Source organism: Sciurus vulgaris, assembly GCF_902686455.1.
Source record: "Sciurus vulgaris genome assembly, chromosome: 10".
Lineage (NCBI taxonomy): Eukaryota > Metazoa > Chordata > Mammalia > Rodentia > Sciuridae > Sciurus > Sciurus vulgaris.
The window spans coordinates 63,339,703-63,364,864 of record NC_136470.1 but is presented as its reverse complement, the minus strand read 5'-3'; the positions used below and the strand labels follow the sequence as shown (position 1 = coordinate 63,364,864).

Sequence of the window (25,162 nt, the reverse complement as noted above, 5' to 3'; positions counted from 1 at the left end):
CCGAGAAGCCCAACCGCAAAGAAAAACAACTTTAAGGAAGTGCTTTCTATTGGCTGACTGATCTCCTCCGCGTCTGTGCTTAGCTCATGATTAGTACATGTCCTCATTACCCACCATTAAGTCTCCAGGAGCCCAAACGCCTGACCCATTAAGGTGATTGGCTGTTATGTCCCATAAAAGCTGCATACTTTGCACGGCTGAGGCAGGCAGGCAGCAGCTGCTTGACGAGAGAAGAAGAGAGGCAGCGGCGGCGGGAGAGAAAAGAAGGAGAGAGAGAGCTGCGCGGCGAGAGGAAGAAGAAGAAGAAGACGGCGGCGGTGAAGGAGGAAGAAGAACCAGGCACTCGGCTCAGAAGCTCTCCCATAAAAATAAAGACCTTAAAACTTCATCTGAGAGCCGAGTCTTCATTGTACTCGCTGGACGAGACACTTATCTATTTTTCCCTTTAATTCTGTCCATTTTGCTTTATGTATTTTGAAGCTTTGTTATTAGATGCATACTCGTTTATTGTTTTATCTTCTTGATGAAGCTAGTCTCTTATCATTATGAAATGCCCCTCTTTATCTCTGAAAATATTCTTTACCTTGAAGTTTGTTTTCATCTGATGTTATCTTAGCTCTATGCTTAGTGTTTGCATGGCTGACCTTTTCTACCCAGTTTGTTTCAACCTTTAACATTTAGTCAATATGTTTAAATTCCTATTTCTAGAACTGCCTTTTGCGAATTTTATTACTTGGACTAAGAGATTGAGATCATGATCATTCTGAGTGAATCAATAAAAGGAAATCTCTGAACTCCAGCAGTCAAGATCAGGTGTGTGTCCCAGCTGACAGAAGTAGCTAGCTGCTATGACCCATGTTAAAACTCATCATCTGACCTCTCCACCCTTCTCTCTTCCCATTCAGACTTTCTACAAATTTTCTTACCTTCCAATTGCTACTTTCCACCTTTTCTCTCCAGAAATCAAATGCTAGTCTGTGATCTTGTCACCTTCATCCATGATCAGGAAGGTTTCCTTCACTCAAATGTCCCTGCCTCCCTATACTCCTACCAAAAGGCTCAAGCAGAAAATCCCTTTGAGTTCTTTCTTTTCCTGGGTTTTCTCCTTAATGCTCCTTTTGTTTCCTCTTTAACCCCTTGGTGTGGTAAACTTGCTTGCATGTCTGCTGAAATAGCCCACATTTTTCATGTTCTTCTTATTTTCTCCTTCGAATCCCTCTGTAAAACTCATTTCTTCTGTTGCTCTCCCAGTTTTTTCCTCCTTTCCAGCCACATGGACTCAAGTAGATGTCTCACTGTTTATTCAGGGTTTTGTTTATGTTTAAATCAGACAGTCAACGCCTTGAGGCTGGGGTTTCATTCTCAGAGTTCCACGCTTTGCAAAATGCCATCTGCACTTACCACACTATATAAATAATAAATAATCAGACCAAAGAATCAGTTAAACGGGTGCCAGGTCGCTGATTAGCATAAGTACTCAACCATCGAAAGAGTTGCTGCTGCTGCTGCTGCTGAGACAAAAACGTTTTCTCCAAGAAAAACAGAGTAGCAAAAAAGAATCTTGGAAAAGACGCTTGGTCACAATTCAATTTGGACGAGGTAGAGGACCAAATGACTGGAAGGGAAGGCTCCCAGGGCTCCTTCTCACCCTGTCTCTTAAAGGAGCTTTCATTTGGGCTGAGAGCTCTCTGGAGGTCTTGTTCTTCTCCTGTACCTTGGCACAGTGCCTGACAGGAAGTAGGCGTAGAAGAGATAGATTTCTTGGACTGGTCCCCTGAACATGGAGAATTAACATTTTGCTCATCTCAGTGCTGAACTTTGGTTATTCCTTGAGACAGACCCTTACTCTTAATTAACTTCTGGACATATCCAATTAACACAGGAACTAGATTGCTACATTAAACTACATTTGGTATTCATAATTTGATGCTCAGAACAATAATGAATTATGTGTAATAGGCTCTGGTTAAGATGGCAGATGGATATGTAAGTATCTAAAAAGTATATAATAGATGTTTTTATTATGTATGGCAAAATTTTCATTTTTCTCTAAGCCTCTTATAAGAAAGGGAAGGCTAGGAAGATGACTTACCATAAACCTTCTTGATTGTGTGAAGAGGACTTCTTCAAGAAGACTCAGTGCCTCTGAATTTGAGGAGCTCTGGGTTTGTGAATTGGCAGGAGCCTAGAAATTGGTTGAGGGGACACAAATCTCTATTATGGTGATTCAATTCAGACTGGTATTGGGCAAACATAGAGCTTTTCTGCATGTATGAATTAAGTAATACTTCAATAGATTTTATCTATTCATGTTGAGTACCTGACACCAAGCCTTCTGAGTTTCAAACCATTCTGTTTATTGCTCTATTGCCTATGACAGCGAATATATCCACCTTGTTTTGGTCATTAATTGTGCCACTTGGGCCCCTGCCACCCCTAGATCCAGTCAATCACAATGAATTCAGGGGAACCCATTAGAGGGCAACAGAAAAGATCAAGGATGCTGGAGTTCCCTCATGGATAGATCTATTACAGACTTGGTAAAAGGAATGTCCTCTGAACTCTCTTGGGAGACATATTTGAAGGGAGTGGTCTTTCATGGTAATCTATTCTTTTATATTTATATTTATATTTTATTTATTTATTTATTTATTTATTTATTTTGCCATACTAGGGATTAAAGCCAGGGGCACCTTATATCCCCAGCTCTTCTTCTTCTTCTTTTTTTTTTTTTTTTTTTTTTTTTTATTTTGAGATGGGTCTTGCTAAGTTGTTCAGGCTGGCATCCAGTGAATTTTTTTTAATCTGTTAAAATCCAGTCATCTAGATAATAGCCATTCTAATTTAAGTGAGATGAAATCTTAGAGTTGTTTTAATTTGCATTTCTCTAATTACTGGAGATGTTGACCACTTTTTCATATATTTATTAATCGCCTGTATATCCTCTTCTGTAAAGTGTCTGTCCAATTCCTTGACCCATTTATTGATTGGGTTCTTTGTATTTTTGGTATACTCCAATTAGAATGGCTATTATCAAGAACACAAACAATAATAGATGTTGGCATGCATGTGGGGAAAAGGCACACTTTTACATTGCTGGTGGAGTTGCAAATTGGTACAACCACTCTAGAAAGCAGTATGGAGATTCCTCAGAAAATTTGGAATGGACCCACCTTTTGATCCAATTATCCCACTCCTTGGTTTATACCCAAAGGACTTAAAATTAGCATCCTAAATAATGCAGCCACATCAATGTTTACAGCAGCTCGATTCACAATAGCTGGGTTGTGGAACCAACCTGGATGCCCTTCAACAGATGAATGGATAAAGAAACTGTGGTATATATACACAATGGAATATTAATCAGCCATAAAGAATAAAATTATGGCATTGGCAGGTAAATGGATGGAACTGGAGAATATCATGCCAAGTGAAATAAGCCAATCCCAAAAAAAAAAGATGGAATGTTTTCCCTGATAAGTGGATGATGATACATAATGGGGGTGGAGGGGTGAGAGAAGAATGGAGGAACTTTAGATTACATAGAGGGATATGAGAGGGAGGAAGGGGCGGGGATATGAAAGATGATGGAATGAGACAGACATCATTACCCTATGTACATGTATGATTACATGAATGGTATGAATCTATATCATGCACAACTGTAGAAATGAAAAGTTGTACCCTATTTGTGTACAATGAATCAATATGCAGTCTATAAAAATTAAAAAAAATTAAAAAAGAATCTAAGTCAAAAACAATAAAGTGCCTTTCTTTTTTTGAGAAAACAAATCCAAGGGTCTATTTTGAACTTTGGATTTTTATGGTTTTGTAACTTTATGCATTGGTCATTTGAAAAATATTGATTCACTGAGTTATGCAGATCTAAATTTTGATGTATTATATCATACAAGATTAATATTCATATTTTTTAATATCAGAAATTGAAAAATAGTTAACACATAGGGGGAGAAACAAGTTTTCCATTACTGATTTTCACTCTGAAGTTCAATTTTTGCCAGGCACAGTGGCGTATGCCTGTAATCCCAGCAGTTTGGAAGGCTGAGGCAGAAGGATTGCAAGTTCAAGGCCAGTCTGGGCAACTTTAGCAAGATGGTAGTTTTCAAGACAACCATCATACACACATACGTTGCAAGTGTTTCATAGCTACATTCCATTTTACTACACAGAATATTAAAAAGATGTACCTTCAAGTGTTAAAATTCAAAATATCAATATCTTTACTGCTCCATCAGAATATTTTTAAATGCAACTTGCATTCTTTTTTTTTTTTATTGAGTGGATTACAATGACTACCTGTACAATACAGCATTTGCTGCCTGGATTCTTGGTTCTAAGACTCCGGTAGCATTATCCATTATTATTACTTTTGCACCATCTGTTGAATTATCAACATAGTAAAAAATGGCAGTTAATATTTTGGGATTTTTATGAAAATAGATTCAAGCTATCTGAACAGTATAAATTGAGTCCAGAGTTCAGTAGACCACATCTTAAGAACTGTTACTACACAGTATACAAAGCAAGTTCTGGCATTTTTATTTAGAGTAGGTCATTTTTGCATCTAGGTTTCAATGAACCGACCACTGTCAGAGCCATCCCAAACACTCTCAGCTGCTCTGGTACTTGGAATTCAGGATCTCTGTGCGGTACATCCTTAATGCATTAGACCATACCCAACACTGTATTTCTTCTGTCCCTATCCATCACTCCTAGGATTCATTCCCATACATTTTCCAAATTTCTGTCAATAAAAATGGCCAAAAGTATGTAATTCTTTTTGAAAATTTTGCACTTTATCATGGGTCACCCACTGTTATGCTAACCTCTAGGCCTTCTGAGACTTGAGTCTGATCATAGGTCTAGAAGTAATGAAAACGTTTAAGGTAGATCTTCAAAAAACTCAGGAGTTTCTTGCAAGGCAAGGACCCCCAAATCAGCCACAGCAGGTGGTGAAGAATCAGGTAAGGGGAGATTAATTTCCTCAGGTAGGAAGGGAAAGGACCCTCCTTCTGGCAAAGAAGTCCAGAATAATTTAGGTATTTAAGGGCCCCAGGTTTGTCAGGATTCACCCATGTGTCCCTATTGAAAGATCAGCTGAAACCTGAAAGCCCTACGTCATCATTTTCTCTCTCCCAAGTTCTCCAGCATATAACTAACTTCATTGTCTGTATTTCTATTAGAATGTTCTATAGGGCCAGTTGCTTTGTCACAAAGAAACCTTGACTTCTATGGACAATTGATCCCATGCATTTTTAAGTGGTAGATGACAATGAGAATAAATTTTGCCTCATTGGGCTATGGACTACTAGTATCCCCTTCACCACTGGAAATAGAGTAATTAATGCCTTTAAGTCTAATCATATCAGAGTTTTAAGTCCATAAAATCCAAGTTAGTTCAAAGAACCATGCCTAAGCTTCTCTGAAATCACTTCCAATACCAATATCTTAAGGTTTGATCAGAGAAGCAGAAAGATCAGTGATATAACATTAGGGATTTTTGACAGGGATTAAACCTTCGACAGTCATGTAAACTGAGGAAATAGTATGTTTAAGGCTACTGAGTCTGATATTGGGCCCAAAGTCACCAGGACCAATAGACAGGAAAGAAAAATAGCCATGAACTGGGGGAAGGAAAATACTTGTCAAGTACTATTACATTCCCTCCATTCTTCTGAGCCCCATAACAATATCCTTGTCTACTGTACACCACTGGCCTTGCTGGCATTGGTGTCTAAAGTCTGTGACTCTTCTGGCTCTATTTTGGGATAGTAACATCCTTGGCATCTCTTGACCTTTCCATTCTTGAACTAAGACCTTATTCTATATGTGTCCTTGATCCAAGTATTCCTCTCTGCTAAGTATCACCTGAGACCCTCTTTGGCAAATTCTCCAGATAGATTTGAATGCTACAACCTTGGACATCAGAAAGTAACAGAAAGCTAGATTTCTATGCCTTTCTCTGCTTAATTATTCTGTTCTACTAGGTTTGCATTAAAGTAACATATTCTATGTTGATCTAAGAATAGCCTAGCAGGTAATATCCTTCCAGATCCTCGACTGAGAAGCCAGAATAAATATCTCTCTCCTTGGAATTTACTTGACTTAATTAGGTGCTTCTAAAACACTCTGCCATAGTCCATGGTGTGTGTGTATGTGTGTGTGTGTGTGTGTGTGTGTGTGTGTGTGTGTGTGTGAGAGAGAGAGGCGGGGGGAGAGAGAGAGGCGGGTGGGGGAGAGAGTGAGAGAGCACTCAAATGAGTGCTTTTCAGTCAGCAGCATGGTGGTCACCTAGATCTGTGAAACAGAAGGCCTTGGTCTATATTTTTTGCTTATTTCATGGTGTAAATATTCCCACCATGGCTCATCTCAAGCTACCAAAGATTTAACAACCTGCTTAGAAGTTTTCAGAATATTTAACAAGAGACTTTGATAGCTAGCATAAGCAGACTCCAGTATTCCACTGTCTGGATCCTTCCTTTACCTGCCTTTATTTATTCATCTCTTCTCACAATTCCCACCAGAAAGAGTAAGTTTTCTTTTCTTGTCAGTGTCTCATATCTTTCTTCCACTATGCAGTGTCAAGTCTCTTAGTTTGAGGGATTATATTATCTAGCCAGGACTTTTGGGGGTGAAGGGGAGAACTCGGTTATTTATCAGGACAAAAAATAAGTGAGAACTGGAAAACTGGAATGCCTGCTTTCCCTACTTCTGACCTAGTCTTCGTAATCAGGAGCCATGTCTTCTGTAAAAAGTGGGAAATACTCCATGATCTGAGTCCTCTCTGCTTCCCTCCAAAGAAATCCAGGAAATCTTTCTCATCTAAGCCTGGTTTTTTAACATCTGTTTTCTTTTGCATTGTCTTCCAGTGTTGAGGACTACAAACAAGCATCTATGTTTTTAATATTTTGATACCTTTTTCCATCAATACATTTATCATTGATCCCATTATAGGTCATTGAAAGGAAAGCCCTGTCTTTGAAATCAGATCAAGATATAAACTCAAGTTCTGACATCAAATAATATGTGGTCTTGAGCAAGTTTCTTAAGTTCTTAAGAGTTTCAATTCCCTAGTCAATGAATTGGGAGGCAGGGGGACCTTGGCTTCAAAGGCATTACCAACTCTTCCCAGTTTGCCCAGGACTATCCTAATTTCAAAACTAAAATTCTGCTTCCTGAGAACATTCTGGGTTTTGGAAAAAAGCTGAGATGGCTGGTCAGCCTCCAACACATCACGTAAGACACCATCTTGGGGCTGGGGTTGTGGCTCAGTGATAGAGTGCATGCCTAGCATGTGTGAGGCACTGGGATTGATTCTCAGCACCACATGTAAATAAATGAATAAAATAAAGGTCTGTCAACATCTAAAAACAATTTTAAAAAAAGAGACCATCTTATGTAGATGGAGCTGCTGTCCTCACGGTGGCCGGGGGATTACTGTGTGGTGAATGTGTTCCATTTTGCTTTGCTCTAGGCCCACTATGCGGGGTTTGCCTTCTGTTTTGTGGACATATCTATGGATGATAAGTCACCTCAGCTATACAATTAATTACTAGACTCAAAGGAAGATTTTGAAGATTCATTTCAGATAATTCTTCTTCCACCAGATTAGTTCTCCAAAATGACCCTTTGAAGAATACCTCTGTAATCCTCTTGCTAAGGAAAGCCCATGCTGTCCAAGGTAGATATGAATCTCCTTTGCTAATTCTGCTGGAATAATCCCTGCAATCAGAGAGATGGCCAGGCCACCAAGCTCCAAATTCCATCCATCCTTCTGGGACCTGCAAGGAGTTGTTCTTCCACAAAGGCTTTATTTAGCCTGGCTTAATAAGACTCTTTCTTCTTAAAATATCATGTGAGTTTAATGCTGATGACAGGGTTTGGGCATTGAGCGTAGAACCAAATCTACTCCCTGAGAAAGTGCAGCTGTGCACACTCCCTCTCCTCAGTATGAGAGGTGCAAGCCTGACAGGTAGGAAATAGCTCCAGAAGGGCCTGTTTGGTCTCAGGGACTCCTTCCAACTCTGACACCTCTGCTTCTGCTAGGCAGAACAAAACGACTCTCTCAGAGGCAGAGCTAGGGATGACATCAATATTTTTCCATCTGGAAGGAATTGAAATCACCAGCTCATTTTTTGATAGTCTCCACGGGAGTAAAGGTTGTGATTTAAAATTATGACTTGGAATTCAATTTAGGACAAATGACATTTTTTTCCCAATTGCACCAGCTGGTCCATATGCTGCATCTTCATTATCAGCATTCAACCTCACAGACCTTTTCTAAGTTTTCTAAGGTTCTTCATAGTTGGAAATAATGAAACTAATTCTTCCTGCGACAATACGTATTTAGGGTACTGGCTGCAAGGGAGGGATTAATGAAGTTCTCTTTGAATTCCATCTCCTTCTCCTACTTGTGAGCAAGCTATACTAGAAGTAGCAGCAGAAGTGCCAGGATTAGGAACCAACATAGCACCTGGCATACAATCATGGTGGTGGGTGAGACCAGGTTTCTGGCCCTGGCTGTATCACTCAATTAGCTAAATGACCTCGCTATCATTTTACCTATTTGGAAGTAAGGGGTTATGTTGAACAATCTTCAAAGCTCTTCCATTCCAAAGAGCCAATGAATTCTACGTCAGCAGCTTTTCTACTTCCTCTGCTTTTCTTTGTTTGAATTCCTCTTTTCTTCTCCTTAGAAGCTGAGCTGGTGGATGGGCTTCCCTGGATGGGGAAGAGAGGGATGATGTTTATGGTTGGCTAGGAGAAGGCATAGGTGTTTCCTTCCTTCATTTTCCTCCAGTCCTTCCTTCAATAGGGGCCTCCCCATGACACGAAATGGCTTTTCCATGGCCTGGAGACCTGCTCGCTAGCAGCCATACTGTCCTTTCTTGGGTCATTCCTTAGGTTCCCTCTAAGTCCATCATCTCCCATCTTGGGGGAAGGCCCCTGTATGTGGGGTAAACTGGCTGTATGAAAGCAAAGTCCTGATTTGTATCATTTGCCCATTTTCATGGTTTACATATTCTTTTTGCTATCAATTTCCAGGAAGCAATAGTTTAATAACCTGCACGAGAATTTTCTGAATACTTCACAGTCTGCTCTCGTGAACCAATCTGAGCCTGGCAGAGACTGTAAGTAGGAACCAGACCTTACTCTTCTTTCATCAGGCCCTGGTGTCAGCCCAATGCAGTGCGCACAGTAGGCACACATTGGGTGCCTTGATTGAGTGTTTTCAGGCTCATTTAGAAAAGTCTTTCCTTACCTTCATAATATTTCTTAAGAAAGCAATTGTAATAATTTTCCAGCCCAGTCTTAGCCTGAAGTCCCAATTCATTCCATTTTATTGTGCTATTTTCAGATCACCAGACTTTGGATTCTTTCTGCTTCTTTTCTCTCCTGATACTTTTATTTTGAATGCACAAACACTTGTGCATGAAAACAAAATTAAATCTATGCTTTCCTTCTTCTTAGAAAAGAGAAGGTGCTGCTAGAGCTAATTTTAAGCAGTGTGATCTCCTCTTGTGGGCCATTTCAGCCTTGATTTACTCAAGGATTCCTTCTCAAAATGCCATGTATGCAATCTCTGGAAACTTAGATTGTGGAAGATCCAGAGACCAATTTGCTACTGCTAGCAAAGCAGGTACTGATGATAATTTCTGTGGGTCTTTTCCAAAACTTTACTAAATTAAAAAGGTTATATCTGTTGGGCTTCTTCTCCTTCTAGTTCTTCTCTTGTTTAACTTGCACCCTGTCTTTATTGTGTAAGTTTGCTTTGCAGGGCTGTGCCATTTGTGGCTCTGGGACAAAGTGTTCCTTTTCCAGGCAGACACATTTCATCTGGAGCCAGCCCTGACTTTTCTTTCAGCTATTAAATGTAAGCAAGAAAATATGAAAATGAATAGCACAAATAAGGTTTTATGGCTTTCAACAGCAACAGAGGGAGCCAGGAAAGACAATAACAGAATTCAATCTTTCACTCTCCTTTCCCATTAACTTGATTTTGGTTTCTCTTCCAGAATAAATATTTGACAGATTTCTTCATTCGTGTGGAGCTGGAGGAAATGCAATAACTTTGGCTCAGGTGGATTAATACTGCTTTACCTTGGCAGTTCTGGCCTGTGGAGTTTAGTGTTCAGTTTATGATTCCTACAGGCCACATGGCAAAGACCAAATAAAGGCAGCAATGAGGTCACTGAGTAGGGGTCCAAGGCTAGAGCAGCCAAGAATAGACATCACAGTTGGGTCAAGGCTGAGGCACTGGAGAGATGAGCTCAAGACAAGACTGTGAGTCCACTGATTGCACTCCTTCCCCAAGCAACAGCCCTTTCTCTAAGGTGCAAAGTCACAAGAGGACCTTTAGAAGGAGAGGAAATTCTTCAATAATTGATCAGCACTCTCATTCTTCATAGACTTTAGAAGTCAAAGGAGGCTGATGGCAAGTTAGCTCAGGGAGCCATAACTCACACACACTCCAAAAAGGCACAAGAGGAGGGCCAGTCTGAAGCAGAACCATATGCTTTTTCTCGGCATCTCATCTCCTGCTTCTGCTATTCTACATTCAGTAATGGAATGGAGTGTTTTTTTTCCCCCCCTCTCACCCCAAATTCATAGGTTTGAAATGTTAACCCGAATGTGACATTAGGAGGTGGGATCTTTGGGAAGTTATTAGATTATGAGGGTGGAACCCTTATGAATGAGATTAGTGCCCTCATGCAAAGAGACTTGAAAGCTATCTTCCTCTTTCTCTTTCCCTCTCCACTCTCTCTTTCTCTGTTTTTTATCATGTGAGGATGCTGCAGGAATATGCCCATCTGCCAACCAGGAAGCAGGGCCTCACCAGACACTGGATCTACTGGTACCTTGATTTTGGATTTCTCAGAATTCAGAACGGTGAGAAATTGTATGTGTGTGTGTGTGTGTGTGTATGTGTGTGCATGTGCGTGTGTGTGTGTGTGTGTGTGTGTGTGTGTTTATGAAAAGTTAATAGTCAATAATGGGAGAATTTGGGTAAAGGTAATAAACTTCTTGAAATTTTCTCTTGGTTGAAAGCTATTTCAAAGGTATTCCTAAGATTAAATAATACTTTAAATTTTTTTATTGGTTTTAGTTAGTTATACATGACAGTGATACATCATATATAATGGAGTATAATTTCTCATTCTTCTGGTTGTTCATGATGTAGAATACCACTGGTCATATAGTTATATATGTACACAGGGTAATAATGTCTGATTCATTCTACTATCCTTCCTACCCCAATACCACTTCCCCTTCCTTCATTCCCCTCTACCTAATTGAAAGTAACTCCATTCTTCAGTAGCCAACCCCCAGCTTATTGTCAATTAGCATCCGCATATCAAACACTAGCATATTAAAACATTAGCCTTTGGTTTTTTGGAATTGACTTATTGCACTTAGCATGATATTCTCTAGTTCCATTCATTTACTAGAAAATGCCATAATTTCATTATTTTTAAAGGTTGAGTAATATTCCATCATATATGTATAACACATTTTTATTATATACATTTGTATTATATATATTATATATATATATATCAATTTTTTAATCCATTCATCTGTTGAAGGGCACCTATGTTGGTTCCATAGTTTAGCTGTTTTGAGTTGAGCTACTATAAACATTAATGTGGCTGCATTACCGTAATATACTGATTTTAAGTCCTTTGGGTAAAAACCAAGGAGCGGGATAGCTGGGTCAAATGGTGTTCGTTCCAAGTTTTCTGAGGAATCTCCATACCACTTTCCATAATGGTTGCACCAATTTTCAGTCCTACCAACAGTGTATGAGTGTACTATACACTCATATCTTTGCCAAAATTTATCATTGTTTGTGTTCTTGGTAATTGCCATTCTGAATGGGGTGAGATGAAATCTTAGAGTAGTTTTGATTTGCATTTCTCTGATTGCTAAAGATGTTGAACATTTTTTCATATATTTGTTGATCAATTGTATTTCTTCTTCTGTGGTGTGTCTGTTCAGTCCCTTAGCCCATTTATTGATTGGGTTATTTGTTGTTTGGACTAATGACACGTTAACTAACTCAGGCCATCTCCTTCCTGGCGGGTGAGAAAGATCAAGGCCTCAAAGGCGGTTTCAAAAGTTAATGACGATGAATTCGACCACCATCAGGGATTGGTTAACAACAGTTCCGCAAACGTGATCAACCCGTGCTTGCCATATAGTCCTATGGGACTCTCACCTGCGTGGAACACCCACCCCCCTTGCTGACCTTTAAGCTGATTGGTTCCCGCCTAGCCTTCACCCTACATAAAAGCTGTGTGACTTCCTCAATAAACAAGTACCTGCTGTGACTGGTCTCCCTGACGCTCTGATTGTCCTCCGCCTGGAGGGCTAGGGCTAGGAGGGCTGGGTGCGGGTCAGTCAGCCCTATCGTTCCAGGTCTGGCCTTGTTGGGGATGCTCCCTTCCCTTGTCGCTGGTGGAGAAGAGCAAGGGGGCTAAAGACCTCAACAATTTGTTTTTTGGTGTTAAGTCTTTTGAGTTGTTTATGTATCCTGGAGATTAATGCTCTAACTGAGGTGTGTGTGGTAAAGATTTTCTCCCATTGTGTAGGCTTTCTCTTCATGTTATTGACTGTTTCCTTTTGCTGAGAAGAATCTTTTTAGTTTGAGTCCATCCCATTTATTGATTCTTGATTTTACTTCTTGCACTTTAGGAGTCTTGTAAGGAAGTCAGATCCTAAGCCAAAATGGTGAATATTTGGGTCTACTTTTTCTTCTATTAGGCAAAAGGTCTCTGGTCTAGTGCTTATTAATTCTGATCCACTTTGAATTGTGTTTCTTGTGAGGTGAGAGATAGGGGTTTAATTTTGTTTTGTTACATGTGGATTTCCAATTTTCCCAGAACCATTTATTGAATAGGCTTTTTTTTCTCTGGTGAATGTTTTTGGCTCCTTTGTCTAGACGTTGTCCTTGAACCTCCAGCCATAGCAATCAGAGAGGAGAAAGAAGTTATAGGGATATGAATTGGAAAAGAAGAATTCAAACTATCACTATTTGGGGGTGACATGATTCTATATTCTGAAGAGCCAAAAAAATTCCACCAGAAAACTTCTAGAACTCATAAATGGATTCAGTAAAGTAGCAGGTTATAAAATCAATGCCCATAAATCAAACCACTTTACATTAGTGATGAATATACTGAAAGAGAAAACTACCCCATTCACAAAAGCTCCCAAAAATAAAAATAAAGTATTTGGGAATCAATCTAACAAGAGGTGAAAGACCTCTACAATGAGAACTACAGAAATTCTACAATGAGAACTACACTGAGAACTAAAGACAGAAATTAAAGAAGACCTTAGAAGATGGAAAGATCTCTTAAATAGGCAGAATTAATATTGTTAAAATGGCCATACTACCAAAAGCATTATACAGGTTTAATGCAATTCCAATTAAAATCCCAATGACAGTCTTCACAGAACTAGAAAAAACAGTCATGAAATTCATTTGGAAAAATAAGAGGCCCAAAATAGCCAAAGCAATCCTTAGCAAGAAGAATGAAACAGGAGACATCACATTACCAAACCTTAAACTATACTACAGAGTAACAGTAACAAACATGGCATGGTATTGGCACCAAAACAGACACGTACACCAATGGTACAGAATAGAAGACAGAGACAAACCCACATAACTAATACTTCTTAAAGTCACAAGTACCATTCTTGCACACAGAAATTATTTATTGAGCACTTGCTAAGCTCTAGGGTCTGCTCAGGCACTTACGACATATTAGTGAATAAAAGGGGTCACCTGTCTGCTCTTGTGCTGCTCCTGTGTCAAGTGGTGCTCTGTGTGTCTGTCCCTTCCTTCTAAGTTGAGAGAGGAAACTGTCCATACTGTTCTTATAAGCCCAGGAAACCTAGAGAAACTCTTTTAAGGCAGAGCCAGGTCTCCTTGGCAACCTGTACATGCCACCCCTCCCTGTGGTGGACACATGTGGTCTTCACAACAATCCAAATGTCTTAGCCCCTGCTCTCCACTGGGCAGAGCTGCCCACTCAGGGTGTCTGAGGCAAATACACCAGAGCACAGCGTCTCATTATTGTAACTTCTAAACACGTGGGCACAAACCCTTACAAAGGCTTGGTTACTGGTCTTAACCACCTGAGGGTGGTCCTAAGAGGCCTTCCTCGAGGGGCTTGATGGGGCTTCGGTTTAGCAGATATGGAATATCTAGGTCTCAGGCCCCATATTCCCTCCAGTCTGGGTTGGCTTTAGTAGGAGCCTGACCTTAACCTTGAGCCTGATGTCCCCCTGGCTGCCCTGGCAATGACCCCCACCTGACCCTGGCTAAGCAGCCTCCCCAGCATAAAAAAGACACATTGGGGAGGTTTGGGCAGCAGGGAGAGGAGTTTGGTGAAACACTCAGCTAAAGTTGTCTTTTACCACAGAGTAGACATTGTGGTTTTGCTGGAATCACATTCAGGTTCATGTGCATTTGGTTTTATGAAAAATGCAGGGCCGTTTGCCCAGGAAATGAGTTGACCCACCAGCCACAAATGATATTTTGGCTAGAGATAAGCTCCTGTAGTGAGAAGAAAAATTCCCCTATCCAACGGGGAAGGCTTTCAGGGACAAAGGGTGGGAAGAGAGGAAGAACCCTGGGATCCTGGGTTTTATTGGTGCTCTGCCACTAGTGAGCAATGTGATCACAGGTGGCGAGTTTCTCCCTTGGTGCCTCAGTTTCCTCATCTCTATGATGGACAGAGGTGGAGCAGATGATCTCTCAAAGCCTTTCCAGCTCCAGCGTGCCAACTATACATGATTGTGTGCATTGTTTGTGGGATTGAGTGTAAAATGAAAATGTAGGACCCTTTGTTAAAAAATTATTCAGAAGTTCAAGACTGTAGCAACAGAGCATTAAACCAAGCACCAGGCCCTCCTATACATGGGGCCTCATTTACCTTAACAGGCAGCATGTCCTTGAAGGTAGACTCAATTCTATGTGCCCCCATGATTACCCTTCTCTGATCACACTTGGTGGAGCATTTGCAAAACAGAGTGGGAAGAGCCCAGCTTTGCAGCTAGAAAGGCTCAGTCTTTATTTTTGGCCCTGTGGACCAGGGTGTGATCTTTCTGCTCCTTGCCTGAGTTTCCCCATATCTGAGACAGAGGTAATCACTCCCACCTAGCACAACGGTTGTGAGAAATAAAGATAGACACAGGACCTGTGGTGGGGCTCAGTACAAGCATTGCTGGTGTTGCTGGGTACCATGCATTCACATTAAATTCACCAAATTCCATCTGAAACAGGATTTCATGGTGCTGTGACTTTTAGCAGCAAGGTGATGTTAGAGAGACAGTCAGATTCAGAACAGATTTTATCTAAAAAAAAAAGAAAAAAAAGGTCACGAGAGTTGTTTTTTACAGTAAGCGCATCTGCAGGGCTCTGCTCTTTTCTCCTGCTAGTCGGGACAGCATATGGGTCTTGAGAAAACCATTTGCATTTCACATTCATTTCGTGGCTATGATTGTTCTCATGTGCTTTTATATCCACATGTGCGGTTTTTCTCAGATCTTGTGCAGCCAGAGAAACAGCCCAGCCCCTCCTCAGGACTCTCCGCTCTAGTTAACAGGGCTGTGAGTCTGTGAGTCAAAGTGAGCTTCCACCAGCAGGGGAAATGCCAGGTGGCCACGTGTTCATTCCTTTGTTCATTTGCTCATCACTATTTGAGTACCTAATGTGTGCAAGTCATGGTCCCAGGTGCTGAAATTCAAAGATGAATTAGAACCTTTGAGAAGTTCAGGAACTAGTGGGAGAATAACTGAGTATACAGAACATTTCAAACACAACAAGGTAAATATTTTTATAAAAATCTTGGAGGTGGGGGAGATAAAATGACTCCCATGGTTCAGTTTCCATCTGGATGTGCTAGAGATGGGAACATTTAAGTTGGGTGTGGAAGGGTGAGTAGGAGTTTTTCAGGAAAAACTACACCCATCTGAAAGGAATTGTGGAAACTCTGCTGACTTTGCAGAACTTTAAATCCTTTCTGGTCAATTCCCTGAAACATCTCTTATAGGGGCATCAGTGTGGAGTCCCAATTTCACAAACTCTGTAGGCCTCTGTGCACAGCGTGCCCTCTTGCTCGAGCAGGGTAGGAATATCTAGCAGTGAGGTTCCTCTACTCTCCTCTTTGTTTTAGTTATGTGATTTGTCACTCCTGACCCCTTCACTTTTTCCTCAGGGGAAGATGCCCTTACTCCTTGCAAAGGCAGCCCTGCCCAAGGAGCCAGATCCCTTCCCACCTCTTTGCAAGACTTTGCTTATTAAGTTGTCTGTCTTATAGCTTCAAAATCTTCTACTTCTCTGTTCCTTTTACTCTGTCAACAAACAGATTCCAGTGTTGTGCAACCTAAAAACAAACAGAACCTTTCTGAACCAGGCTATGCCCTGGAGCTATTGTAGGACCGCCTGCTTTCCTCCTACTGACTCGCTGGTTGAGGAATTGGTCTCTTCTAGCTCCACCGTTACATTCTTCTCTGCTTTCTTACATGCCTCTCTGCTCCTTACCTTCCCACAGTTTGGCTTCTGGCTCCCCGCTACTCTCACCTCCTGCAAGTCAACAGACCTCTGGGTCAACAGATCACTGTCTGTCGCCAGCCCTCATTCACACTGACTTCTGCCCCACTGAAGTCCTTGAAATGTTACAATTCCTTTTTTTTTAGTACAATTTTTTTTATTTCTATGACTGTGCACGATGCAGAGTCACATCATTCCTGTAGTCATACATGCACAGAGGGTAAAGATGTCTGTCTCATTCCACCATCTTTCCTTCCCCCGCCCACCCCCACCCCTCCCCTCATTTCCCTCTATACAATCCAAATGTCACAATTCTTGAACTGTCATTTGTTCTGGCTTTCACAGTGTCCTCTTGCTCCTGCTTGCTGTCCTCACCAGCCGCTCTTCTCTGTCACAGTTCCGTCTGTCCTTCCTCAGACATCTTGTATTGTCCCTTCGTCTCAGTGATAGGCCCTCAAAGTCAAAGCTGGTCCCTAGTGCCTCAGCTCCTCGGAGCCTCACACTCCCATTTCCAAGCATGTCTGTGACCTTTGACCCACTGGTATCCAGTACTGAGCTCATTTCCTTCTTTCCCTAATCTTTATATTTTGATGAGTAGTAAATCAGCACCCCAGCACCCAGACTCAAGATCTGACGATATTATTTCTTACTTACCTCTTCCCTTCTTCCACTTCCAATTAGGGCTCCGCTTCCCGAATCGTGTTACTCTGACATGGTTCCTGCCACCTTTGTTACGAAAGCAATGGCTTCACCTTCCCTGTCCGGGGATGCCTGATGCTCTGTTTTCATGCATTCCCAGCCTACATGAATTCACCTCGTAAAGCTTCCCTTGAATGGTGTCACAATCCCTTGCCTTTCTATACTCACCCATGTTTGTCTCTGATATTAGCTGAGTATTTTTAAAACCTCTGATGTTTCTCTTCAAGTCAACCAATTCTTACCCAGTATCTAGCAGAGGATTAAGGGGGTGTAGGCAAACTAAAATCAGTTTTCTTGATAAATTCTAAAATCCCTGTATTCCTTTAGAAAATATAGTAAATGGCAGAGCTTAAGACTTTGGCTTATTCCTCAATAAAAACATTTACTTGAGTTGAGTGCTGTGTGTATTTGTTGGGACACGCAGGCACGCACACACAGAGACCATGCTGGGCAGTGTGGATACACAGACCTTGCTCTTAAGGAACTTGTGGCCTCTTTGGAGAAGGGGGATGAGGGAATAAGCCATGGCAACATCATCACACTTTAATTAGGACATGTATAGCTGTGTGTGGTGCCTATGTCAGTGGGACCAGGGAAAGGAAATTGAGCTGGTATGGACTGGCAGCTATAAAGAGCAGCATTTTATTTAGACCTTAAAGAATAAGCATGAGTTTGCCAGTGGAAAGGGGAAAAGCAGGGCATTTTGGATAAAGGGAACAGGAAGACAGGTGTGTGCGTGCGAGTGTGTTTTGTGGAGGGCAGGGGAAAATATGTTCATAGAAGGGAAGCTGTCTTATGAGTCAGAGTAGTGGTTCTGCGTGGGAGATGGATTTGTCCTCTGATGGCTCTTTATGGGGGTGATTTTGTTCCCCAGAGGACACTTGGCAATGTCTCCAGGCATTTTAGAATTGTCACCACCTCAGAGGGGGAGAGTGTGTGCTACCAGCACTTAGTGTGTAGGGGTTAGAGATGCTGCTAAACATTCTATAATGCACAGGACGGACTGCTAGAAAAAAGAATCTACCATTCCAAATGCCAATAGTGCCAGGGTTCAGAAACCTTAAGGAAAAGCATGGTAATTCTAGGAAGAAATAGCTGACGAGTTCTGAAAGATAGATTAGTGTTATTTTGCAAAAGGTCTTAGATGTCTATCAATATAACACAAGTTTCTAGAAAGGTAAGAATTTTATGTTCATTAATTTAATTGGTCTCATTTGATCAAAGGTACTCATTCATAGCATAATTCAATAAAAAGTGATAATGCTTACAAGTAACAAAGAACATTTTCTTTATAAGATTCTTAGGATTTAAGTGTTGAGGTCTTTTGATTGTCGATCTTCTAATGGAAAGGCATCTGTGTGTCCTGGCTGTTTCCTAGCTAGATTCCTCTGCCTCTGCCGCTCCTCCACCCCCACTACCACAAAGCACCCAGGCTATCTGTTCACTGAGGCTTCTAGTGAGGTAGATCCAGAAAGGACAGGGTTGAGCTCAGGGTGAAGATGGACCTGTGCCTTCTGTAAGGTCACAGCTAGGTTTGGATTCTCAGGAAAGACTGGCTCTGGATGTTTGTGAACAGAAGTCTGGAGATCACTTTTTCTAAGTCATATTTATGTTGGAAAGGCTGAATTTATGTTGATCCCGTCCCCTTTTTTCAGTTTCCCATTACGAAGCCCTGACGCACACTCAGTATTGTGTGTCAGATCCTCTCTATCATGAGGAGGTTAATAATTGACTGGAAGTTATTTGGGAAACACAAGGTCTTCTAAGCCTATTTCAATTTTCTAAACAAAGATATCTCTCAAGAAATTATTAAAGTGGAACATATCCTTTGTTTGATCAAAGAACAATTACCGAAGATTCTTACTTGTGCTTCTCAAAACTGAGTTTAGGGCTTGTCACCTGAATTAGAAGTGAACCAGAATATCCCTCCCCTCCCTAGAAAAACAGGAGAAGTGGAGATGAGACTACCTTCGTGTCCAGAGTCCGTAGAAGCTAGGAGCTGATGGCCCCAGCACTACTGACAGGCATCATACCGAGAACTCCAAGAACAGAAGGTCCCCCATGCCCTTTGAGGAGGCTACCAGTTCCCCATATCTAGGGCCCACCTGGGTCGTCTGGACCTCCAGTCCCATCCTTCCCCTACCCCAAAAGGCTTCTGGGAGGCCCTGCACTTTGCACCCAGGTATCAATAATACTTGGTCCCAGCCATTCAGGACGGGAAACCATTTGCTCTACTGCTGCCTTTTCCTCTGGGAAGCCAGATGCCATGTCCTAGAAATTCCTTACCGAGGCCCACAGGGGGCATCCCCAAGCAGGACGGCATCATGGTGGGTAGGCTAGCCAACCACAGGATGTGAAAACCACGACTCAGTTCATTTGAAGGATCTGTGTCCCAGATAAGAGGGGAAGTCATGAGTTTTCTAGCCCAGCTGGTTGTGGGAGCCTGAATGTATACAAGCAGAGAGAAAGGAGCCAACCCTAAGCATCACAAAGTGCCTGATTCCTCAGGTGACAGGAAGCAGGATGTTCCATGCAGTGGCTTCCTCCTCACTTGTGACCCTGGGTCCAGCCCACTCTGGAGGGGAGAATCAAGGGCTATCCAAAGAAACAGGACTTGGCATTGGCACCAGGTGAGCCTTTGAAGAAAACATAGCAGTTATTTGTAATACACACTCCTGAGAAACAGAAAGCAAATAAAACAAAAACTTTAAGCTTGGGGAACATTTCTAAATACTAGAGTTTTTGATGGCACATTCAATGGGATTCAGTGGAATCCACTGTCACTGTCATTCTACAATGGCATTCAGACACTGAAGTTAAAAGGATACAACCCCTGAGACCAGAGCGGAGAGATCACAATTTAAAAGGTCCGCAATCTTCTCACCCTTCCACTTAGAAATTGTATACCCCATCTTAGGGTTGCCAATTAAAATACAGGATGCCCAGTTCGTTTTGAATTTCAGAGACACAATGAATATTTTTTTTTTTAGTACAAGTTTGTCCCATGATATATTCATTGATCTGAAATTTAAATTTAAGTGAACACCCTGTAGTTTTATTTGCTAAATCTGGCAACCCTATTCCAGAGACAATATGAGATGGGAATTTTCCATGTATTTGGGCAGTATCAGTGCCCACGCCCTTCTCTAGGGTGAGCATCTGGGCCCTCTCACTAAGGTTGTTGCCAAGATACATATAACACGACTCTTCAAGCCCAGCCATCAACTCCAGCTTGTGTTGATCTGAAGAGACCAAGATCTGTTTTAATGCTGGCAGAAGAAAAAAATAATTGAAAATGGACTCACGAAGAGATAGTGTGTCGATCTCTGATATGGTATATTTTTAAAATATTTTCTTCATTTAACAAATATTAACTAAGCATCTGAAATGTTCAAGGCATTTGGAATAGAACAAGGAACTAAATACCCCTGTTCTGATAGTGCCTGCAAGTTCACAGGGGGAGGTTTTGTTTTTCTTTTTTCTTTTCTTGGTACTGGAGATTGAGCTCAGGGCTTCATACATGGTAGGCAACTGCTCTGCCACTGAGATACATCCCTGGCCCACAGGGAGGGATTTTCATAGTTAATTTTAATAGCTTTGATTTTTAAAAATTTTTTCATTAATGCATCATAGTTCTACACAACAGTTGGGCTCATTCTGACACAATCACACATTCATGGAATATAATTTGCTCCATTTCGATCCCCAGTGCTTCTCTTCCACTCCTCTCTTCTCCTCCCCTGTTCCCCTTCCTCTTCTTTACAGGTCTTCTTTCTATTATTTACTGTTTTTTAAAGTTGATGCTTTATAGAGGTACATAAAGGTGTAATTCACTGTAGCATATGTGTACATAGTGTAATTCTGTCGGGTTTCATTCTGCAGCTCCTCCCTTCCCAACCCCTCTCTCTGGTCCCCTTCCTGTACTCTTCTGATCGTCCCCCTATTTTCATGGTATTTCCTGCTTTGTCCCCCTTACTTTGCTCAACTTCCACATGTGAGAGAAGACACTTAACCCTTAACTTTCTGAGTCTGGCTTATTTCACTTAGCCTGATATTCTCCAGTTCCATCCATTTACTAGCAAATGCCATAATTTCATTCTTCTTTATGGTTGTGTATATATACCACATTAAAAAAAAAAATCCATTCACCTATTGCCACGGCATCTGGGCTGGTTCCCTACTGTGATTTGTGCTGCTATAAACAACAGTGTGCCTGTATCACTGTGGTATACTGATTTCAGTTCTTTTGGATAAATACCAAGGAACGATAGCAGGGTCACATGATAGTTCATTCCTAGTCTTCTGAGTAATATTCAGACTGCTTTCCAGAGTGATTGTATTCACAGTTTGACCAACAATATTTGAGTGTACCTTTCCCCCACATCCTCACCAGAATTTATTATTACTTGTATTCTTGATGATCGCTATTCTCACTGGACTGAGATGATTTGCATTTCCAGTTGCCAGCAATGTTGAACAGTTTTTCATATATTTGTTGGCCATTTGTATATCTTCTTTTGAGAAGCATCTATTTAGTTTGTTTACCAATTCATGATTGAGTTATTGTTTTTATAGTCTTAAGTTTTTGAGTTCTTTATATATTCTGACTATTAATCCTCTGTTGGAGGTAATGTCCTTTGTTTTTAATCTTAAGTTGACTCAGTACCCTTGTCACTATTTGAATATATCTGCCTACTGATTTGATCATGTTTTCTTATGTACTATTGAGGCAAAATTTTTGCTATGCCAGCATCTCCTATGGTATATTTTATAAGAATAAACAGCAATAAATTCTGGTTTAAAAAGGAAGCTTCTAGAAAAATGCCTCTCCTAACTTGGTTTCTTAGCATGTGTGAATGTGTGTGTGTGTGTGCGTGTGTGCAATCATACAGATAAAGTGTGTCTGTGTGTGTTGGAAATGTTGAGTGTATGGAGACTATCTTTCTTGACGAGCAGTCAAAATCCAGCACTTTATAAAGATTTCCATAACAACTTCTTGGGCAGAAAAGATGGCCCCTCGGTTCAGCAGCAGACACTGAAACGTGGTTTGGCTTTGCCCCTTGGCACAGTTCTAGGGTGTTACGTTCCACCAGAGGCCCTGGTGGGAGGAAGCACTTGTACCTTTGCAGAAACTCACCAAATCAGGCACAGACATGCTGGCAGCCTTGATGGTGGGACCTCACTGATCTGTGCCCAGCTCTCAGGAGGTAACTGGCAAGAGAAAAGAAAGTAAAACAGCAACCAAATCCCTGTACACCTTATAAATTTGACTTGGAAATTTTGCCTCAAGGCTGTAAAAGAGTAGAAATAATGATTCCATTTTTCTCTAAGTCCAACTTTTGGGCATTTAGTCTTTAATGTGGAGAAAATGATCCAATTATCTGATTATCAGCTTTTTCCTTTTTTCTTTTTCTTTTCTTTTTAGTTTAGACATTTCCAGGATGAGGTGATTCTGCTCCTTGAGAATAAATTTAGGTTATGCTACTCCCATCCAAAACTAGGACTTCAAATCACATGACTCTCCTCCTCTTCAGGGGCCAAGCCTTGAAATCAGGCGCTTCTACTTTGCCTGCGAGACATTTCTTTGATTATCTGAATCTCCTCTGCCAAGGATAAATCGATTTGTCTCCATTCTGTCTGAGGTTGTCAAGCTGGGATTATCAGGTTCCTCTTGGTGGCTTCAGTGACCAATTTAGAGGGGAGTGTGTGTACAGCCTCCTGCCGCTCCCTGGTGGAAACAATGGGTATTGAACAAGACACACCAGGACTGATTTCTCAAGCAAAACTTAAGGTGTCAGTGCAAAGGCTCACGGGTAGTAAGTACTCTTCAAGCTATTCATTTGCACTAAAATGTCAATCTAGATGTTATAAATGAAAGATAAATTAAATGAATGGAATAACAAGAGTTTGTCTTCTTAGCATTTGGAGCTTCAATCTCACCTTTTTCTGTTTGCTGGGAACTCATTTCTCTTTCCCAATTTTTTTCTTTTCTTCAACCCTTATTTCATGTATCCTGGGATAATCCCAAGATTCCTGTAGGGTTATCTTTCAGCACTTCTGAAGAGTGAGAATCAGCATTTGGCCCAGGAAATGGGTGTATCCTTATACACTCCACATTTTAAACCCCAATTTTTATCTATTAATTCAGATCAAATTCCAAATCAAAATTCATTTCAGGAATGTAAATGGAACATGTTAGTCTTATACCTTCTGGCATTTTCTCAATGCAAGTGAGACTGTCTCCTTAAGACTTTTCATGCAAATTCATATTGAAAGAGAATATGTTAATTTTTAAAGCCCTAAAATTGAGAAAATTCTCAAAAAAATTTATCCAGGTAGAAGCATATGTTTTTAATTAAAATATACCACATGAAGCAAACCTTTTAGAATCAAGGAAAATTTTTGAGACTAGTATATAGGAATATTAACATATTATACATCAGTGCATGATAGGCCTTTCAAATGTGTTCCAGTGATTTCTAGAGCTATTGTGGTTTTATTTTATTTTATTATTATTATTATTATTTCTTAGTACTAAGGATTGAACCCAGGGGCACTTAACCACTGAGCTACATTCCCAGTCCTTTTTATATTTTTATTTTGAGACAGGATCTTGCTAAGTTGCTTAGGGCCTTGCTAAGATTATGAGGCTGCTTTTGAACTTGCTATCCTCCTACTTCAGCCTCCGGAGTTGCTGGGATTACAGGTGTGTGCCACCACGCCTGGCTTGTGTTTTGTTAATTAATAAATTATTAATGCCAGGCTACTACTTGGTTCATATTAGAAGGCTTTTCTACTTCCAAGTTAATTAATTCATCCAGCATGTTTTCAATGAGTATTTGCTGAGTGTCCTATGGCAGTACTATGGGAGGCATCTCTCACTTGCATGAAGCTGCTTGTAAACTGAGCCTAATATCTCAAGAACGAGGCAGACCAGGCAGAATCATGGGAGAGATGGGAGAAAAGTGAGATGGGGGTTCAGAGATCAGTGAAAACCAGGGATGTCTGTGCTGGGACTTTATTTACTTTTTTATTTACTTGGTGCTGGGGACTTGACCCAGAGCCTCATGCATGCTAAGCATATGAACTACCACTGAATTATATCCCCAGCCCTTGAAACTAGGATTTAATGGATGAATAATATTTGGCCATAAATTAGTCTGTCCATCAGGACTTTGGACATTTCTTTATAAGGAATAATTTTTCCTCAGGAATATAAATTATAGACAGGGACAAAGTGCCATATAAATGATTTTCTCTCAGGTGACTTTTGAAATGTGAGAATTAAGGACTGTTCAGGTACTGCCAATTCTTGTTTGACCTCTTTTCTTTAACTACAAAAAGATTTCTGCTCCGGTCCTTAAAATACTCTTCTCTCTCTCACCCAAACACAATAAAACGAAAGAGGAGGTATGAGTGTTTTATTTGCTTTCTCTGTCCCCATTTTTTTCCTTAAGCCATTGATGCCATTTATTTATTGATGTCATACTCCATTCTGGCTGCTGTAACAAAGATGCTGTAAACTGGTTGGCTTATAAACAACAGATATTTACTTCTCACCGTTCTAGAAGATAAAAGTTCATGACCAAGGTGGCTGCAGATTCAGTGTGTGTTGGGTGAGGGGTGGAGGAGGCAGAGGGGTTCCATTTCCTGATTCATATATGGTGCCTTCTTGCTGCGGCCTCACAAGATGAAAGGGCAAAAGAGTTCCCTTGGGCCTATATTTTAAGGGCATTGTTTTCATCAGCTTTTTCATCACTGTGTCCAAAAGACATGACAAAGACCAGATAGAGGAGGAAGAGTTTATTTTGGCTCACGGTTTCAGACGTTCAGTCCATGACTGACCGACTCCATAGCTCTGGGTCTGAGGTGAGA

The 25,162-nt window shown here is 40.9% G+C and overlaps 1 protein-coding gene across 2 annotated transcripts in view; it reads right to left on the bottom strand.

Moving 5' to 3' along the window:
- The window catches only part of GTPBP8 (GTP binding protein 8), a 70,477-nt gene that overhangs the window by 8,988 nt on the left and 36,327 nt on the right, over positions 1–25,162 (bottom strand). The window contains exons 6-7 of one of the 2 annotated variants that reach the window (XR_013757317.1): positions 22,425–22,498; positions 19,839–19,923 (exon numbers count right to left, since the gene is read on the bottom strand). Coding sequence is in view for 1 of the 2 variants with exons in the window: in XM_079100856.1 (XP_078956982.1) it covers positions 22,429–22,498 (70 nt within the window). In the remaining variant the exon portion in view is untranslated. Of the gene's footprint in view, positions 1–19,831; positions 19,924–22,424; positions 22,499–25,162 lie in introns of those variants that run through there. The other variant, XM_079100856.1, reaches the window with a different exon arrangement.